At 40.1% G+C, this 18,143-nt stretch overlaps 1 protein-coding gene across 5 annotated transcripts in view; it reads left to right on the forward strand.

Annotated features, from left to right (window-relative positions):
• LOC133123279 (ephrin type-A receptor 3-like) overlaps nt 1-18,143 on the forward strand; it is an 86,727-nt gene that overhangs the window by 35,281 nt on the left and 33,303 nt on the right. For all 5 annotated transcript variants that reach the window (XM_061233619.1, XM_061233622.1, XM_061233621.1 and 2 more), the window contains exons 4-6: nt 9,199-9,354; nt 10,991-11,326; nt 15,814-15,938. In XM_061233619.1, coding sequence (XP_061089603.1) covers nt 9,199-9,354; nt 10,991-11,326; nt 15,814-15,938 — 617 coding nt within the window. The remainder of the gene's footprint in view (nt 1-9,198; nt 9,355-10,990; nt 11,327-15,813; nt 15,939-18,143) is intronic.

An 18,143-nucleotide genomic window follows, 5' to 3' on the forward strand; every position in this document is an offset into this window, starting at 1 on the left:
CCATTTGTTACTTAAAAGTGTGTATTCCCTCTTCCATGTTACGCTGTACTGTTTATGGTAGGTTTATGTAATGAGTCCTATCCATTGTGACATTGGAAACCTTGATTCATCTCTGCTTTATGGCTAGCCTTTCTGGACTAGTAACTGGACTAGAGTGCTTTAAAGGGCTAAATGTAAATGAGTTCAGGTTTGTAAATAGATAACCTCTGTGGTAAAAGTGATCCTAGATTTTTGATCAAGTCGTCAATCACACAGTTCAGTGGATGAGGGAAAATGGATAATAATGATATGAAATACATGTAACACCTTTCATCTCATGATCTCAAAGCAGTAAATTGGGGGTAGCTCCTCTTAACCAAAATCAATGTGGAGCACTGACCTAGCCAATGCGTGTCAGCCATTTTACCAGAATTCTCATCATACATTCGCTCTTTGGGCTCTTTAATGGATGCATTGAGTCAGAACCCGGTTTAGCGATTCAAAGAATGGTGGGATCAAGAGCTGGATGATGTGAGCCATTTTCCCGCTTGCTGTCAGCAAGGCCTCTAGTTCGATTCACTCCAGTTAAACCGCGACTGTCCCAAGAGATCGTACAATGCGTGTTTCCTGGATGAGGGCATCTGCTAAACAAATTTATAATGTCATGTCATTAAAACTAGGACTTCACAAAGCGATCTGTTCAAAAAAGAGCACTGTTTCTGTACTATTTCTGTAACGGACACATGCCGATGTGTTGTTCCGTGATGTGAATATTAAACCGGCTGATGAGGCGCGGAGGACTCCCTGGTGAGTCAGTGGAGCCAAGGACTCATGATGGGAAGTGGGACATTGCCCTTCCAAGGCTGTTGTCTCAGCGGATTCGTCTGTTTGACCTATTTCGGCGCGTTGGAACACGTGATCTGCCATTTTGTGGTCAGCGAAGCTGCCGAGGGGCATGGGCGGCGCGGCCGTCCGTGGCCGAGAGCCGGGAATAAACGCTCTCTCACACGCACTGCAAAACCAGCACTGTCTCGTGCTTGTACACGTACATCACGGGACTGTGCACTTTCTGGAGTGTTTGTAAAGTATTTCCATTTTAGTGTATGTTTTTGGTTACCCCAGAAAGTTTTTATGTAAAGAAGGATATTTTAGATCCTTATCGAAACTTCAGGTGACCTGACCTAGCTTTATAAGAGCTGGTATAGGGTATTCTGCAAGTTTGTGCTTTAAAGCTAGAAAATAAGTTTCCAATAACTCCAAAGAAGCCTGTACAGTGTCATTATATTTACAGAGGCTGTATATATGAACACATTAATTATATAGGATATATTCACAATTGAAAACAAAAATCTGTTTGTATATATGTGTCCCTTCTTTCTTTGTGTACAGCAGCCTCATGTTGCATGTGCTACCTAAATAGCTGCAGTCCAATATAATTTTTATATTGTAATGTATTATTACAATAATTATTATTAATAATATTTATATTATTATCATCATTACCCTAATTATTATTATTGTTATTGTTATTATAATCATCATCACCCTCATCATCATAATCATTATTATTATTATTATTATTATTATTATTATTATTATTATTTTAAACATCTACCTTACCATCTTCATCATAGTAGTCATCTTCATCAGCACAACCATCCTCATTGTTCTCATCATCATGGTCATCATTGTGGTCCTTTAAAGCAATGCCATGGGAAATATCCACACTGCCACCACTGGCTGCTTTCCCCACATGACCGTATAGAAAGAAACAGTAATTAAATCACATGAGGATGCCTCTCTTTGTTGCATGCTGGGTAGAGTTATCACAGCTGAGCTCTTTCCTTCAGTACAATAGTCAGTACCGGGTGTTATGGATTAGAATGGGTTTATTTCTGGTGTCCCTTTGTGAAAATAATACCCCTGTTATCAGCACTGCTCACGGCTGCCGATCAGCGTACATTACAGCTGCAAGCACAATCGCTGAAACCCTGGCTGACCCCAGCCCCCTCCTCCTTTTGTCTGGGGGGTGGTAGAGGGGGCAGATTTATCATTGGCACAGGACTCTGTGTGGTCTATCAGTTCCCCCCGGAACAGAGAGATGTTGCCAGGAGAGAAAAAAGGGGGCTATAAACCCACCACAATAGGGAATTAAGTGGTGGCCAGTGCCACGGACTCATTGTGCAAATTCTGTGCGGAAACCAGAACATTCCGCACAATGGCACCAGCGAGGAGGAACGGCCCGGGAAAAGCCGACCGCATTCCAAGAGGCTGTGAAAAATTCCGCTAATAGGCTTAAAGCGCTTGCAGGGCTACGGTTCGGTTTCAGTTTCACTTATTTATTTCTTTGTCATTTGTTAGATTTTTTTTGCACTATTATGGGTGGTTATTGAGACATTCTGTGGACTTCGGAGCTCCTCCGCTTCCCCAAAAATGAAGAAAATAAATAAATAAATAAATAAATAACCTCCATCAAGGAAGGAGAAAGCATCCAGAGTGGCAATCTTGGCCTTGAGATTACGGGGTCGCAGAGTGTCCGCTGAAAGCGCTGCTGATAGCGCCAAGCGTAGCTGCCTGCCAATACGGCTCCCCAACTGCCCCTCTGGCCTAGTTTCTGGCCAATCTGCATACAGACAGCTACGGGATGATAGGCAACAGCCGTGCACTGCAGAGCCCACAGCCCGACTGCATGCCCGACACTATGTCACTGTCACAAACATGGAAATTACTCATTTAGAAGCGGTACTTCTAACTGTAAAGCAATCAGACGTTGTGTGACCCCTGTGCTCTTTGAAATTTACTGAAAACATTGGCAGGCTGCAGTATAATGATTTATTATCATTGTATAATTTCTGTAATTTTGAGATTTTTACTATTATAATTTATTATAATTTATAATTAGCATAATATGTTCTCTCTCTGCACTTTTTATATATAGCCCTCTATTTCAGGGAGTCATAATGTTTGGGACAAATTACTTTGCAGAGGTTTCTAATTAATCAGGTGTATTCAATTGCTATAAGAACATGCATTTGATTGCCTTTGGGTTCGCTTTTTTCAACATAAGGACCTGTGAAAGTCAAAGTAGCCATTATAAGGTTGAGAAAACCTTAGATTATCTAAAAGCAACTATTCGGAATACATTTAAGAGCACTAGTGAGCTCATTAATCATAAAGGGCCTGGTAGTACGCTAAAGAAGATCTCTATAGTTGATGCCCAAATCATTCTCACCATAATGAAGATTAAATACGAAACAGCTGTCCGACAGATAATAAATACTCTTCAATGTGTTGCTGACTACTGTCTGCAGAAGACTTTACAAAAAGAAATAGAGAGGCTACACTGCATTATGCAAACCAAAAGTTAGCTGCAAAAAGAAGATGGCGAGGTAACATTATATTACAGTTATTTAGCTGATGTTTTTTGTTGATTCACTAAGCAGGGGACAATCCCCCCCGGAGCTATTTGGTGTTAAGGGCCTTGCTCAGGGGCCCAACAGCTGCACGGATCTTATCATAACCAGAACACATTTTTTCCAGAGCTCTGCAGGCCCTTTAAGGTACTGCACTTTACCCGCATGTGAGTAAAAAATTGTTGAGTACAGAACCAAATCAAGAAAAAATATGTCTTTGCCCCAAGACTGATGGAGGTCATCATATATATATATATATATATATATATATATATATATATATATACACACACACACAATGAGCATTTTATTAGGTATTTGTTAGACTTATTTTTTAGACTTATACTGCTGTAGCCTATCCACTGAGAGTTATAATGTGTTGCGTGTTCAGAGATGCTCTTCTGCATACCACTGTTGTAATGTGTGGTTATTTGCGCTAATGTCACCTTCCTGTCAGCTTTGACCAGTCTGGCCATTCTCCTCTGACGTCTCATTAACGTTTCTGTCTGCAGAATTGCTGCTCACTGTTTTTTGCACCATTCTTTGCAAACTATTGTGTGTGAAAGACTATTGTGCGTGAAACATCATTCCACGGTCGCTTAGATCACATTTTTTACTCATTCTGATGGTTGATGTGAACATTAACTGAAGCTCCTGACCCGTACCTACATGATTGTATGCATTGCACTCTTGCCACACAACTGGCTGATTAGATAATTGCATTAATAAGTAGGTGTAATGAAGTAAAAATGTTCCTAATAAAGTGCTCGGTGAGTGTATATGTACACACAATTCAGCATATCCCAGCTTTCATAAAACATCATAAACTTGATTCAGAATCTTTAGCAGCTGCAACCCTCACTCATATCACCTTCGGTGATGTTGGTGTTTGTGCAGACAAGTAGGGGGTACAAGAAGGGTATTTTATTCATTACAAAAGCCTTAACGAGATCCCTCAGGTTTGGGACAGAGCTTTGGAGAATTGGCGCGTGAGTGCTGCAGTCCAATTAAGCGATCTAAGTCTCTTTGAATAGCAAAAGCACTGTTGTGAGAGTGGGGAAGATGCAAGGGTGTGAATACAGAAGTGACAATGGAAAAAGTGAGGGGAGGGGGCATGGTAGGAGCCATAGACTATCACGGGAGAGTTCATCCCGTAGCAGTGCAAGTGTACGGTAGCAAGGCCAACTTTGTAAACCATTTCTAATGCAGGAAAATGTCTCTTCCACTGGAAAGCAGATTAAGTTTAATTTCAGTCTGAGCCCAGATTGGGGAACAACAGTACAGTATAACAGTACTTCTGTACTTACTAGTGACCGCATTGTGCAGTTTCCCTTAGTACCAACCCAATACAATTTTCTGACCTGTCTGGGGTTTCTTATTAGCAGGAGGATCAGTGTTTGTACATATACATTCCCTTGATATCATGTGTTCATGCTGAGAATGCAGGAGCACCATTAAGCATCACAGAGGGAATATGTTATTAGCCTTGTTTACAAGGTCTTCACTTGACAAACACAAGTCCTAATAATAGTAATCACAATTATTAGCTCTGTGCAGATACAGTCATAACTTCTGAGGTGTTAGGCTACAGATTTTCCAAAATCTTGTACAATCATGAGTACATGTTTAACAGCATGCAAAAAAAAAATCACTTTTTCAAGAGGCTGAATGTGTGCTCACGTTGATCACATTGTTGTTGCGACTTTTTGATGTGCAGTACTCTTTAAACAATACTAGTAGTGGCAAAACAATGTTAATGTTTATTGAGTGAAGATATTTGTTGTCCATTGGATGTGAAATTTTGTATTGTTTCATTTCAATTGATTAATCAAAATTCCCTCTTGAGTGGTAATTGTGCAGTGATACATATGAAAGTGAAACAACGATAAGTGCCCTTCAAATATTAAAAACATTATTCTGCCAAGAGACATGTTCCAGGTTTACTAAGGCATGCTAATTTCATTTCAGAAACATGGAAAAAATAAGGCAGTTTTTAACTTTCAGTGCATGCAGAGCAATTTATTCATGCATTTATTTATTCTAAACAGGACAACTGCTTTGTGTTCAGGTCTAATTCCTCAGGTTTTATATCAAGACCGAGTTGCCAAAGATCAGCGGCAAGCCTGAGAAGTCACTCAAATTATAAGGTGTAGATTTTCCAACCTTCATTTGTCAGCTTTAAAACAAAAATAATGCCAAGTTTTACACCTATTTGAAAATAAAAAATGTGAAAATATCTTATTTTATTATGTTATTTTGATGTCTAATTATATATAATTATATATAATTGTACCAATATATACACATTAACTATTCATTTTAGCTTATTAGTTATTTTTTGTTAAGTGTTTTGAGCATGCTGTATGAAAAATATATTATTATTATTATTATTATTATTATTATTATTATTATCTGTGTATTAATAATCTGTGATAATAAATCATTGTTTTTATAGGTGAAACTGTAGAAACAGAAACCTCTATTCTGAGAACAGTAAAAGGCAGGTTTAATAAGGCAGACTTTCAGGTCTGGAAGCTCTGCAGAAATGGAGCAAACTGAATTATCACCATATGTTCCTATCGTGTTGTAAATCAGGAAAACACAAACTGTTGACACTTTCATTACAGATTAGGACCCTTTTGTGACCACGGGTCACCGCCTGAGCAGACAAACATCCTACGTAAATACCTTCCAAACCGGTGCATTTAGCGTCAGTGGGAGCGATTGTGTTTCACACCTCTCTTATCATTTTTATCAGACTGAAACATACATTTGCTAACTGGCTTATTGGCTGTTGTCAAGGCAGGCCTTAGCGCTTAGCTCCCCAGAGAACCCACCACTGCATTAACAATGGCGGTCTCTGCGGAAAAGGGTATAATTCTGTTTCACAAGCCATTAATCTGAACAGGGTCTGTTGAATGAGTGCGTCTGTCTCTTACAGCCCCCCAGTTATTGAATAATGGGTACAATGCGCCACACTAATCAAAGCACTGCTGGCTGCCTGTTGTGACTTAACAGGCTATAATGACTGATCATAGGCTGTTGAACAAGACTCTGTAGGGATTATGGGTTTTGACAGATTTGCAATTCGCTGGTTTTGTGCAATAAGGTGTGTTTTTCTTGTTTTTTTTTACTTTGTAGATCATTCCTGCCCATGATGATGGAGGTGTTTTGAGTAAGATGTCTAGTCACAGATAGAAAATAAAATTTAGTTTTTTTTCCAGTCAGAGGAGCATGCTTAGACCGGCTGTCATCACAACAAGCCAGCAGTTGATATTAGAACTGAAAAACTACATCACTTAAAAACCAGTGAGCCTGTGAAAGTGTGATTAATTCACATTGAAGAAAACATCTTATGGGAGCACAGGCTCCCCTCTCCCAGCAACCGAACCACTGCACCCCACACAAACACACCCACAACCCTGTCAACGTGGGAGTCGGTATCTCCCACACACCACTTGTGCAATTAATAACCTCACACTCTATCTGCGGAGGATAGGGTTTGCCTCTCCTCACAAGCAGGCTATTTAAGAAATACACTTAGCTATTTATCATATAATACTGTAGAGATCTAATTTGAGAAATATGAACAACTGACAGACTTAAGCCCTTCAGACCTGAAGTATGTTCCAGGGATGGGAACAATACAACTATGCATCCCAGATGCATGCAGAAATTAGATTAAATCAAAAAAGCTTTTTTATTGCAAATCGTTAATTCAAATCTTTTTTGTACATTCCAGTGGACGCAAGGTCCGAACAGTTCAATGGATTCAATGGACTGTTTTTTTAAATAGATTAACGTGGTGAAAAATGTCATTTTAAAAACAAGTGATGTGCATTGTAATGTACACAGGGTCTGAAAGGGTTAAGGTTGCCTGATGTAGTCCTGGAAGGTGCAAGTGTCTGTTGAGGTTTTGTGCTTCTGTTGCCCGAAAAACAAGAGACACTGGCTCCCCGGCCCTGTTTGACATATCTGAAATAGGGGGACAGCTAAGCTTACGGTTTGCGTCAGCATTTAATGACAGCAGTCGATATTGGCAATAAATGAGCTATCATTGATTATGACAATTTATTTAATTGAGGTGTTATTGCTTTGTCTGCTATGGCCTTGGTGAACATAAATTTGGTCATATGACTTAATCTAGAGCAGGGCTACCCAACCCTGTTCTTGGAGATCTACCATCGTAGGTTTTCACTCCAACCCAAACAAAGCACGCTTCATTCAATAGCTAGATATCTCATTGAGCTGCTAATTAGAATTAGGAGCAGGGCTGGGCAGCACCGATCTGGAGTGTAAAGCCTGTTAATTTAGACCTCTGGCCTCTTTATACACATACACATATACAAATATAGGTAGTTATTGCTTTCCAGAAGCACTTTCCTTGTAAGCAAAATTTTTGCCCCTGAAATAATGACTCATTATGAATATTGTTTGCCAATTGGTGGAAGAAATGATGCATCAGATATGATTTCCGGACACATGCTGTTATGTGAGCAGCTGCTTTCATTTCAGTGGATAGACCTCTTGGTAAATTTAAACCTGACTTCCATTAAGTCTGATAGAATATTGTAGATTCACTTTCTGTCACGTGACTGTGTGTCACTCTTTCATCAACCTTAGATATAGGACCTGCAAATACATGAAAAAACCTAAAAGTAAAGTGGCTTCAGGAAGTATTCAGACCCCTTTACTTTTTTCACACTTTATTACGTTGTAGATTTAATTTGAATGATTTATAATTACGACAATGTTAAAACATGTTTTTCAACATTTTTGTAAATGTATTAAAAATCTAAAATTATTTCTAGTTTAATTTCAGTTTTTGAATTTGAATACTTTTGCAAAAATGTCTAAAAACATGTTTTCACTTGGCAATTTAAAATTAAAAAGATTTTTTTTTTTTTTTTTTTTAAACAAGCCTTTTCTGATCATTCATGTTCCTTGACAAAAAGATATGCATATTTGGAGAGATTTGGGGACACTTGAGGACATCTGGGTGCAATTTTGGGAAAACTGGAATTTGAATGCTTTTCAACATCTTTACCATATTTTGTGCACAAGTTGACATCAAGTTTGTGGACAAATATAAATGAGTTCTGGATTGGTCCTTTATCTTAGAAATCGAGATACTCAGTGCTAAACTATAAGCGTTGTATCATTATTTTTTATTTTATAGACACTTTTGTGTACACTGTATGTACAATTTGGTCTGTCTCATATTTCTGAATGGTACGAGCCTCTTTAATTTAAGTCTTCAATTATGTGTGTGCAGTCAGTAGTTTTTTGAGATATTGATACTTTTGTAGGACTAGTACAACATTGGTGGATATTGGCTTCTTGGGGCGCAAAATGGGAAGGGTTAAAGCCATTCTTACATTTATTTTCAGTATTTATTTCTGGTAGTTCAATATTAACATGTACTGCATTATTCATGCAACTTCATAGAAAAGACAGGTTCGGTACATTCTTGAGTTGTTTTGTGAGTTGAGATAATACTCGCTGTGGACATGAATTTATTATGTGGACAGGGGCTGCCATCGGTACATTAGACTGTATGGAAATGTTACACTCTTGCCTTCTGGCACCAGTAGTACTGCTTCTGCTGCAATAGGACATAGTAATTTCATTATCAGGTGCCAAAATCAGTGCATTCATATTTTAATTAAAATAAATAAACAACTGATAAGTATAGTCTCAACCCATAGCTTCACTATCCTGATTCCTGATCTCTTATTTCAGATGTAACCATTATTATTATTATTATTAATGTTAATATATTTTATCTGTTTCTCCCGCCTCACAGTCTGCAGGCCTGGCTTCTATAAGTCTTCTCCTGGGAACCTGCGGTGCTCAAAATGTCCTCCCCACAGCCATGCCCACCAGGAGGGGTCGGCCCACTGCAGCTGTGAGAAGAACTACTTCCGCTCCGAGGCAGACCCCAGCTCTATGGCTTGCACCCGTACGTAAGACCGTTTTTCCATTGCACAGACAATACAGGAAAATCCCAGTCAGGAACTGTCACATTCAGCTGCCTACAGCATTGTTAGTCCCATCAGTTCCTGTTTGGTCTATGTTACGGTATTGTATGATGCAGTATACCAGTGGAATATCTTTCTAAATCTCTTTCAGCTCAGTAAAAGGAGATGAAAGGAGATTTGATCAAGGTTTATACGTTCATAAAAATGATTAACATGGTGAACCGCAAATATTCATTATTTACCTAATATAAATATAAATATTTATGAATGTGTATCGGAGGACTGAATTGCTTCTTGTTTGGGCTTCTTGGAGACTTTCATTTTGAGAAAATCTGTGGCACATCAGATATAGCCTACTGAACACAAGGGCAAACAGAGTAAGAGATATTTTATCTTCTGTCAAAATAAGGACTTTTACTATTCCCATCCCTACCAACAAAATTTTCTCTGACTTCTCTTCAAATATATTTCTACAAAGGGAATCTCTAGTGATGAAAAAACATCCCTTGTAAACTGAACTCACGCCTTGTCTCTATTGCACCATATTATGTTTTTAGCAGACATCTTACTCTGCTGCATCATCTGTGTATGTCTCATTTTATTTGAACAACAGAGAAATGAACACTTTTCTGCTGCGATGACCTGAGGTATCAAAGTGGGCTATGGAATGGCAGGGGTTGTGTAGCCATCTGGATGATGTTTCGGTGGCTAGATGTACATATAGAAACATCTTTGTAGGAATTTGACCAGGGCACTGGAGCTGACACCCCAACTCTTTTTATAAGTGTTCTGGGATCTTCAATGTTTGTGTATGCTCCTGTGCTGATATACTGAACATGAAATTGCTTTGGAGTTGTTTAATCTGTGAGGAAATTAGTGGATCCACACAGGCCTGTTGTTACCTCGGTAATGTTGGGTATGGGCACACTGCCAACCCTGAGTAGTACCATAGCAATACTTCTGCCAACTGTTAACAATGACAGACAACAATACTTCTAGTTTTTGTATTGTATTGATAAGCTATCGAATTAACCTCCTGACACAAGGAGAAAAAATTGACAAAAACATGTTGCAGTGCCTGCATCCTTGAACTAGGATGTTTAAGGTCCTTGTTAGAGAATGCAGGGTCTCAGGAGGTTAAAACAGTTGTATTTGACAGCACAGGAGTGATACATTTATAACATCATGTTTAACACAAGGAAAAACGACAGCGAAGATTAGCATTAAGCATAGTGCGTTTTCTTTAACCCACTGTTGTGAATCGTTGTTGCTCCCCCCCATTCTGCGATCACAAGCTTGTTCACTAGCAGCTGGGGGGAACACTGCATTATATTCTGTTGAGCTGCATGGTGTTGTTGGTTTTGTTAGTTCAGTGATCATAAAATGTTTGGGTCAGCCCTCTACATGCTTCTCTTCTTGTTTACACTTTTTCTATTTTTTCCTCCCAATTTGGAATGTCCGATTTTATTTTTCACGCCACATTTCATGTTGGCACAAGTCCAGATTCGATGCAGTACCTCAAAATGGTGAGCCACCTAGCAGCCCTCTTTGCCTCGGAATCTTCTGCATGTGCGCACAGTAATGTCTACAATTTGTGTCTCAAATTTGTCTCAACAGGGCCACCGTCCTCCCCCCGAAATGTTATCTCAGTCATCAACGAGACCTCGGTCATCCTGGACTGGAGCTGGCCGGCTGACTCTGGGGGAAGGAAGGACGTGACCTTTAACGTGGTGTGCAAACGCTGCTCAGCGGGCCAGCGGAAGTGCGAGGCGTGCAGGGGGGCCGTGCGTTTCCTGCCCCGCCCCGCGGGCCTTAGCAACACCACGGTGACCGTCGCCGACCTGCTGGCCCACACAAACTACACCTTCGAGATCGAGGCGCTGAACGGAGTCTCCGCCCTGTCGTCCGAGCCACGTCAGTTCGCCACTGTCACCATAACAACAAACCAAGCAGGTGAGACCCACTGCGTCCTCACAAAAATCGTCTTCTCTGCCTTTCACCGTGACTGCTTCTGTGTGCTCTAATGGGACGTCCTCGGCAATTCTCATAGTCTCTACGTGTACTTTGGTACGGATTCTGCCAGACCAGGCTATCAATGCTTCTGTGAATACTATCTGAGAATTATGTTCCATAATGTGCAGTCATGTAAATGAAGAATAGTTCTGAATATTGGTCAAAATCAATGTTTCTTTTGAAACTGTTAGTACAGGAATTTGTCAAATAATGCTTTTGGCCCTGGTCTGATTGCCACTAAATCAGAATTTTGAAATGGCATTTCCTTTCCGATAAGTCTACTATCAAGGGATATGTCTGGAAAGATTTTCAGATGGTGGAATCTATTATCACATGGCTGAGGACCTTCCAAGCTACAGTAAAACCAAAAAGTAATGTAAGATCTAGGCCCATCTGTACCACATTGGGGTTGTGTTTCAGTTTGCATCATGACCTGGAGACTTTATACTTCAACTAGGTGAAAGAACTGTGTCGGACAGGTTTTTAAACATTATGGTTTGAGGGAGAAGAGGGTAATTTCGTGCTGGGATTTTAGAGCGATGTAAAAGGATAAAGTAAGGAATAGATCACAAATATAGTGAGTCATTGTTCTGCCTTTCTCCTCTCAGATATCAGTACACTTAAAATCCTTGTGGATTAAACAGGCAGACGGAATCTTACAGTGTGAGAACATTTTGAAACTTATTTTCCCACCTTTATGGTTTCTCATAAGAAATATCACAAGTATTGGTTATCTAAAATATAAAAAGATAAAAATGAGTGCAGTGTCATCACAGTCTAATTCAATCTTCATGCTACAGTAATATCCGGCTGCATGCCAGGCAGCATATTTATAGAATATCTTCTCCTCCAAACGTTGTGTGGTACCCCATATAGCCCATCTAGACTTGCATAGTCTAGAGTCGACTCTGGGAGGTGCTACATCTAACTTGGCATGCTTCCGTAGATCACTCAATAGCAGGGGCTGGAGCACATCTGTGTGTTATCACAGCTGTGCCTTATTACAGCCCACATTTAAAAAGACACGCTCACTTTGAAATGACAGAGTTATAAGCCTCCGAAAAGACGGTCAGTAAATACAGATTAAGCACTCAACCCTCGCTTCTTGATTTGTATCTATTTTTCCATGGTAGAGAATTAGTAGGGAGGCAGAATCTGTCGCACATCCAAAGCGGCCTACTTTCAGACTTCCTTGCTGGGGAATTCAGTCATATTTTCACATGCTAGTTCCTGTAAATTGGTACTGTTAATTGATGTATTATTCGTTTTTTTAATACTTATTTTTCAGGACTCATTTTTATATACTTGCCAAGGATATTAACCTGAGATTTAGGGGACTTCCCTACAGAAGAGTGTTCTTGAATAAGTGCGGTGCTTTGTTGTCTGTTGGCCCATTAAGAGGATACAGTTTGTTTCTGACTTTGTAGAATGAACCTTTGATGTATAACAACGCTCGCACCATTTTAATGCCATGAAAATGCCAGACCTAAATGGGTACAATCACCGCAGCAGGGCCCTCCAGAATACCTGCGAATGTGAACCACTGTGGATCCTCCCTTGTGTTTGGACAGATATTTGAACAAATGTTATGACCTTGTGGGGGTGGCCTGTAGCATAGTGGTTAAGGTAAATGACTGGGACACACAAGGTCAGTGGTTCTAATCCCGGTGTAGCCACAATAAGATCCGCACAGCCGTTGGGCCCTTGAGCAAGGCCCTTAACCCTGCATTGCTCCAGGGGAGGATTGTCTCCTGCTTAGTCTAACCAACTGTACGTCGATCTGGATAAGAGCGTCTGCCAAATGCCAATAATGTAATGTAATGTAATGTTGTGAAATGCAATTGAGACCAGGAGTCTGTGATCCCCGTGTCAGCCCTGTGTGGCCGATTACATATCTCCTGAAACACAGCGAGGGTGTGGATATTTTACTTACGGAAGTGATGCCCTGATCAACCAATCCTTCAGTACTGGGACTGATTTTATGCCTTTGAGGGTTCCCACGGTCATTGAGAAGCCTTAAAAGACCAGTACGTATTTGAATCTATTTTAATCTTGGAACGGAAAAAAGGAAAAGTCCTGGGAAGTGGCCACGATTGGCTTTATGCCATTTAATCTCTATTCTTACTGTATCAGTGTACAATCTAATTGCAGCTCACTGGTTTTTACATGACTTGCAAAAGTCCTCAGTCACTGCACAGTGAAATGTGTGACTTTGTAATAACGTAAGAACTTTAAGTAATTTGTTTCAGTATGTCGGTCCATCTCACCAAAGCATTTAGCATGTACATATTTTTCGTCATTTTGCCATTGTAACAGTTCTGAGGTATACGTCTTTTTACTCCTGTCTTAAAGTGATTACCTGCAGTGATGAAGGGAGAAGGTGTGGAAGACGGTGGGCAGAGGATTAAAAGAAGGATGGTTCTTTTTCTCCCTTTGTCTGTTCTACTTGCACTGCAGAGATGTGACTAATTAAGAAAATAACATAACTACCTTCCTTGTTGACTATAATTATAGCTAGCACGGCTATAAGCAGGGATCTCAAAGGTGAATGTTTGGGCATGTTTGGCAAGAGCTTTAGTGACCAAAACAGCACAATTTGTTGATGTGTCACGTGCAACCGTTTCTGAGGGGATGCCAGCATGGGACTCTGGGGGAAGGACATCTTCAGGAAAGGGCAACATTAGGAAGCGTATACTCCAGAATCGTGATGCCCATGCATTATTAGGGCAGCCTGTATTGTAGTGGTTAAGGTGCATGACTAGGACCCGCAAGGTTGGCAGTTTGATCCCCGGTGTAGCCACAATGAGATCCGCACAGCTGTTGGGCCCTTGAGCAAGGCCATTAACCCTGCATTGCTCCAGGGGAGGATTTTCACCTGCTTAGTGTAATCAACTGTACGTCGCTCTGGATAAGAGCGTCTGCCAAATGCCATTAATGTAATGTAATGTAATGATCTGCTGTCAAATCCAACTATGCCAGTCATAAGGTGGTCTAGCTGGGTATGAGCTGGTCAAGCAGCATGGCCAAGCTGGTAGCTTGTCTGAGCTGGTTGGTGGTCAACCAGCTGCCTCCTGTTTCAAAACATTGCTTGAGCTGGTCAAACCATGTCAAGCTGGGAGCTAGTTTGAACTGATCAACCAGAAAAACCATGTTGAGCTGGGAGCTAGTCTGAACTGGTCAACTAGTTGTTTCAAAACCAGGCTTCAGCTGTTTTTTCAGCAGGGTTCATTTCAATTGCAAAGCGAACAACCTGGATCAAGAGCAGCCAGCTTAAAAAAGCTTTTTATGTTACATTTTTTGGTATTTTTCAAAAGGTACAGTATTGATAACAGGAATGAGTTAGAGGATTGGCAAGCTGGGTCATCTGAACAACATACCAAAGGCATACAGTACTCTTTCAGATATGAGACTCATAGGATCTGTTATTCAGGCAGATAACACATTTTACATTGTATATGTCATAGAGAAAGTGCATGCAGATAAGGAGATTCAAAAGAACTTGCCGTCCCAGCAGCGTAAATCATGGATATGACCATGGAGACTCCCTATCGGAAAAGGGAGGTAGAGTGGAAACAGACTCTGGATTCAGGCCCATCTGGATTCATTAAATGGGAGACTGAACGGTGTAATCACAATCAAAGAAAAAGTCTGAATGTTTAAAAAGAACATTTTTCCTGTGTTCAAATAAACTGAAAAATGTGGTGCAGTCAGATTCCTTTACTGCCTCAATGCTGCTTGGCTATTACTGAGCCATAAAATATAAAGATAAACAGGATGGAAAGTAGAAGAAGGAGGATAGGTTCGGAGAAGAGGAGATGGACATAATGGAGTTCTAACTTTCAATTGTGACAGCTGACTGGGGCCAAGCGGAGTCCAACAGTGGTGCAACATTTTTCACAGAGAATGGCGAAGGGCCTTCAGACACATGCTCCCTTGTGGCTCTACTGCTTGGGGATGTGGTAAGGTTTTGCCTTGCAGGTTTCTAAGCAGTGACTGAAGGTCCTTGGTCATGATCTCTCAAATTGAAAATGAAATGTGCTTTTTTTCGCGCAGCATACACACACACGCACACACACACACACACTAATACACAGTCACACGCACGCACGCATGCACACACACTCACTTCCAAAGGAAAAAATAAGTAGGCTATGCCTTAAAAAGAAGCCCAGTTTCCCAGAATCCCTGGGATAATGTGCATCTATTCCCGCAAGACAAAATGTTTTATTTTCAGGAAAAATATTCATCCCTAACACACATACACACACACGCACACATGAACATATAGTACTTTCCTATGTAAGGTTAACTGTTTGCTAGATACATACTGGAATGAAAAAACCTGAAGTTCCTGCAAACTTTAAACCTTAGCCAAAGAAACACAGTTACTGTAAGAGGACTCAAACTATGTCTCTCTCTCTCTAAAGCTCCGTCCCCAGTGGCAGTGATCAGGAAGGATCGGACATCACGAAATAGCATCTCCTTGTCCTGGCTGGAGCCTGAGAGGCCGAATGGCATCATCCTGGACTATGAGGTCAAGTTCTATGAGAAGGTGAGAGCTGTTAGAGTATCTGTTTTCACTGCAGGTTAAAATGTAACGTACAGTGGTTGGGAGATCTAGCGGGCAGTGGCAAATTGTTGTTCGCACAACCACCACCAGGTGGCAAATGTGAGCACTCTAATCCAGAGCTGTCTGAAATATTTACAATGTTCCAACATTAGGTGCGAGCAGAGGGTCGTATTTCCAATATAGGCCTATGTTTCAAGAACAGTCCACAGCTCTGGAGTAGAGTGCTCACATTTGCCACCTGGTGGTGGTTGTGCAAAAAAGAACCCAATAATTATGGGTAATCTGGCTACAAATGACTGCACAGTCTGTTACCGTGCAAAAAAGGGAATACAAGTCAACTGGGAATTTCATTAAAGGCGCTACTTAAATTGCAATTACAATCATTCTAAATCAAGAGGAATGACAACTAATATTTCCCCAGCTGAAAAAGAACAAAGGTTTTTTTTCCCCAAATATAAATGATATCTCCAAACCAGAGCTAAGCAATGCTTTATACTTGGCGAGTCACCCCAAAATGCAATGTGGCTGGCCCCTACTGTCGGAATCTCACTAGTATTTTTTCCCAGCCGGTGGCATTCTTACGCAGAAGCAGAATGCCAAATGAAACACGAAACCTCTGTAGGTTAAGAAAAAGAGGCCTTGGACACTGTTTAACTGTATCGACAAATGTAGCAATTTATCAACCTGGAAATGTCTTTGACAGGTATACTCAGTACAGTATAGGTCAGGTATACAGTATACATGTAAGCTATCTCTAACAAAGACTTTTCCAGGTAAAATCTTATGACTATTACTTTAGTGCTGAACCATTAAACTTGGTTCAGGAGCATTGAATGAAATGTGAACGTCTATCTCCAGCACCTGTGAAATGGTCTCATGTTTCAAGTAATCACAGAAATCTATTTTTTCAATGCCTTTTAATACTGTTTTGTATGAGTCCCTGTCTCTAAATTCTATTACATAAACATTTGAGTATGATAAGCAATGTATAAAGAAATACATCAATGGCACTGATGTAATTAACACACCCATGGGTTTTATGGGTCTTATTTTTCTTTATTGTGGGGGGGGGGTGGTTATGCTTGCACAGTAGGCTACAAATACTTTACATAGAAAAAATCTGCAGTAAATTAATCCGAACATTTCTTTATTGTGTGTATCATTGCTGTATATAATACAGTAAATGCAGATACTGTTGTATCTTTAGACTGTTATGATATTAGATATTAGATGTTGCTTCTCGTTATTATGAAGAAGCACATTTTTCCATCTCATTTGCTGCCTTATAAAGAGCCATCATCCAACTTTATGGTGCACATTGAAATTGAAGAAGACCGTCTTCCATGGTGGGGGTGGGCAGTTGCAGAGATGCTTTCAAGACAAGGATAAAAGGCCAGCTTTAATGGAGCAAAGGTTTATTAGTAGCAATAAATGTGTCTTCAAGGGGTCAGTGTGAAAATTAGTGAGCAGCAAATTACTGGCCTCCTGTGGCCAAAGTGATGAATTATTGGTCTGAAATCAACAATGTGGATATTTTTAATCAGTACAAGAAAGACGGCCCTTTTGAGCGGAACTGTTCTTTTTCTTCTGTTTTATGAGCTTGTTCTGGGAGGAGATGCTTGCCTATTCTTTGTGGAATACCTTAGTGAAGCCAGGTTAAGGCAAATGGCATATTTACCAACTGCTCAGACTATTAGCATTTCTTTAAAAATAGTTATTGGCAAGGACCCTGGAACCCGAGTCTTCTCTATGTTATCTTTAAGAATGGTTAGTCAGACTCCCACACTGTGCAAATGTCATGGCTCTGCCATGAACTGCCTAGTAGTGCCAGGAAAATCCTTTTTTATATTATTTCCATCCTATTGCAGGCAGTCTGTGCAGCCTATGTCTCTGGGTGGTACTGTAGTACACTTCAGTTTGAAATCTTTCATTAATTCATCCTATTTTTCTTGAGTCAACAGAAACAGCCCAAGCAAAAACAACAAAAATAACAAATCAAACATAAAATTAAAACCTAAGTAACGACATCAGTGCAACAGAACAATAATACAAATAATATATTGCTTTTTAAAGAACAACAGAGACTGGATAAAGAGAAACAAAAGCACACAGTTCAATTGTAAAGCAACATTTCCACCCAGAAAGTTATTTTTCAGGTATAGCCAGGTATAGTTTAGGTATATAGTA

The sequence above is a fragment of the Conger conger genome, chromosome 3 (assembly GCF_963514075.1).
Source record: "Conger conger chromosome 3, fConCon1.1, whole genome shotgun sequence".
NCBI lineage: Eukaryota > Metazoa > Chordata > Actinopteri > Anguilliformes > Congridae > Conger > Conger conger.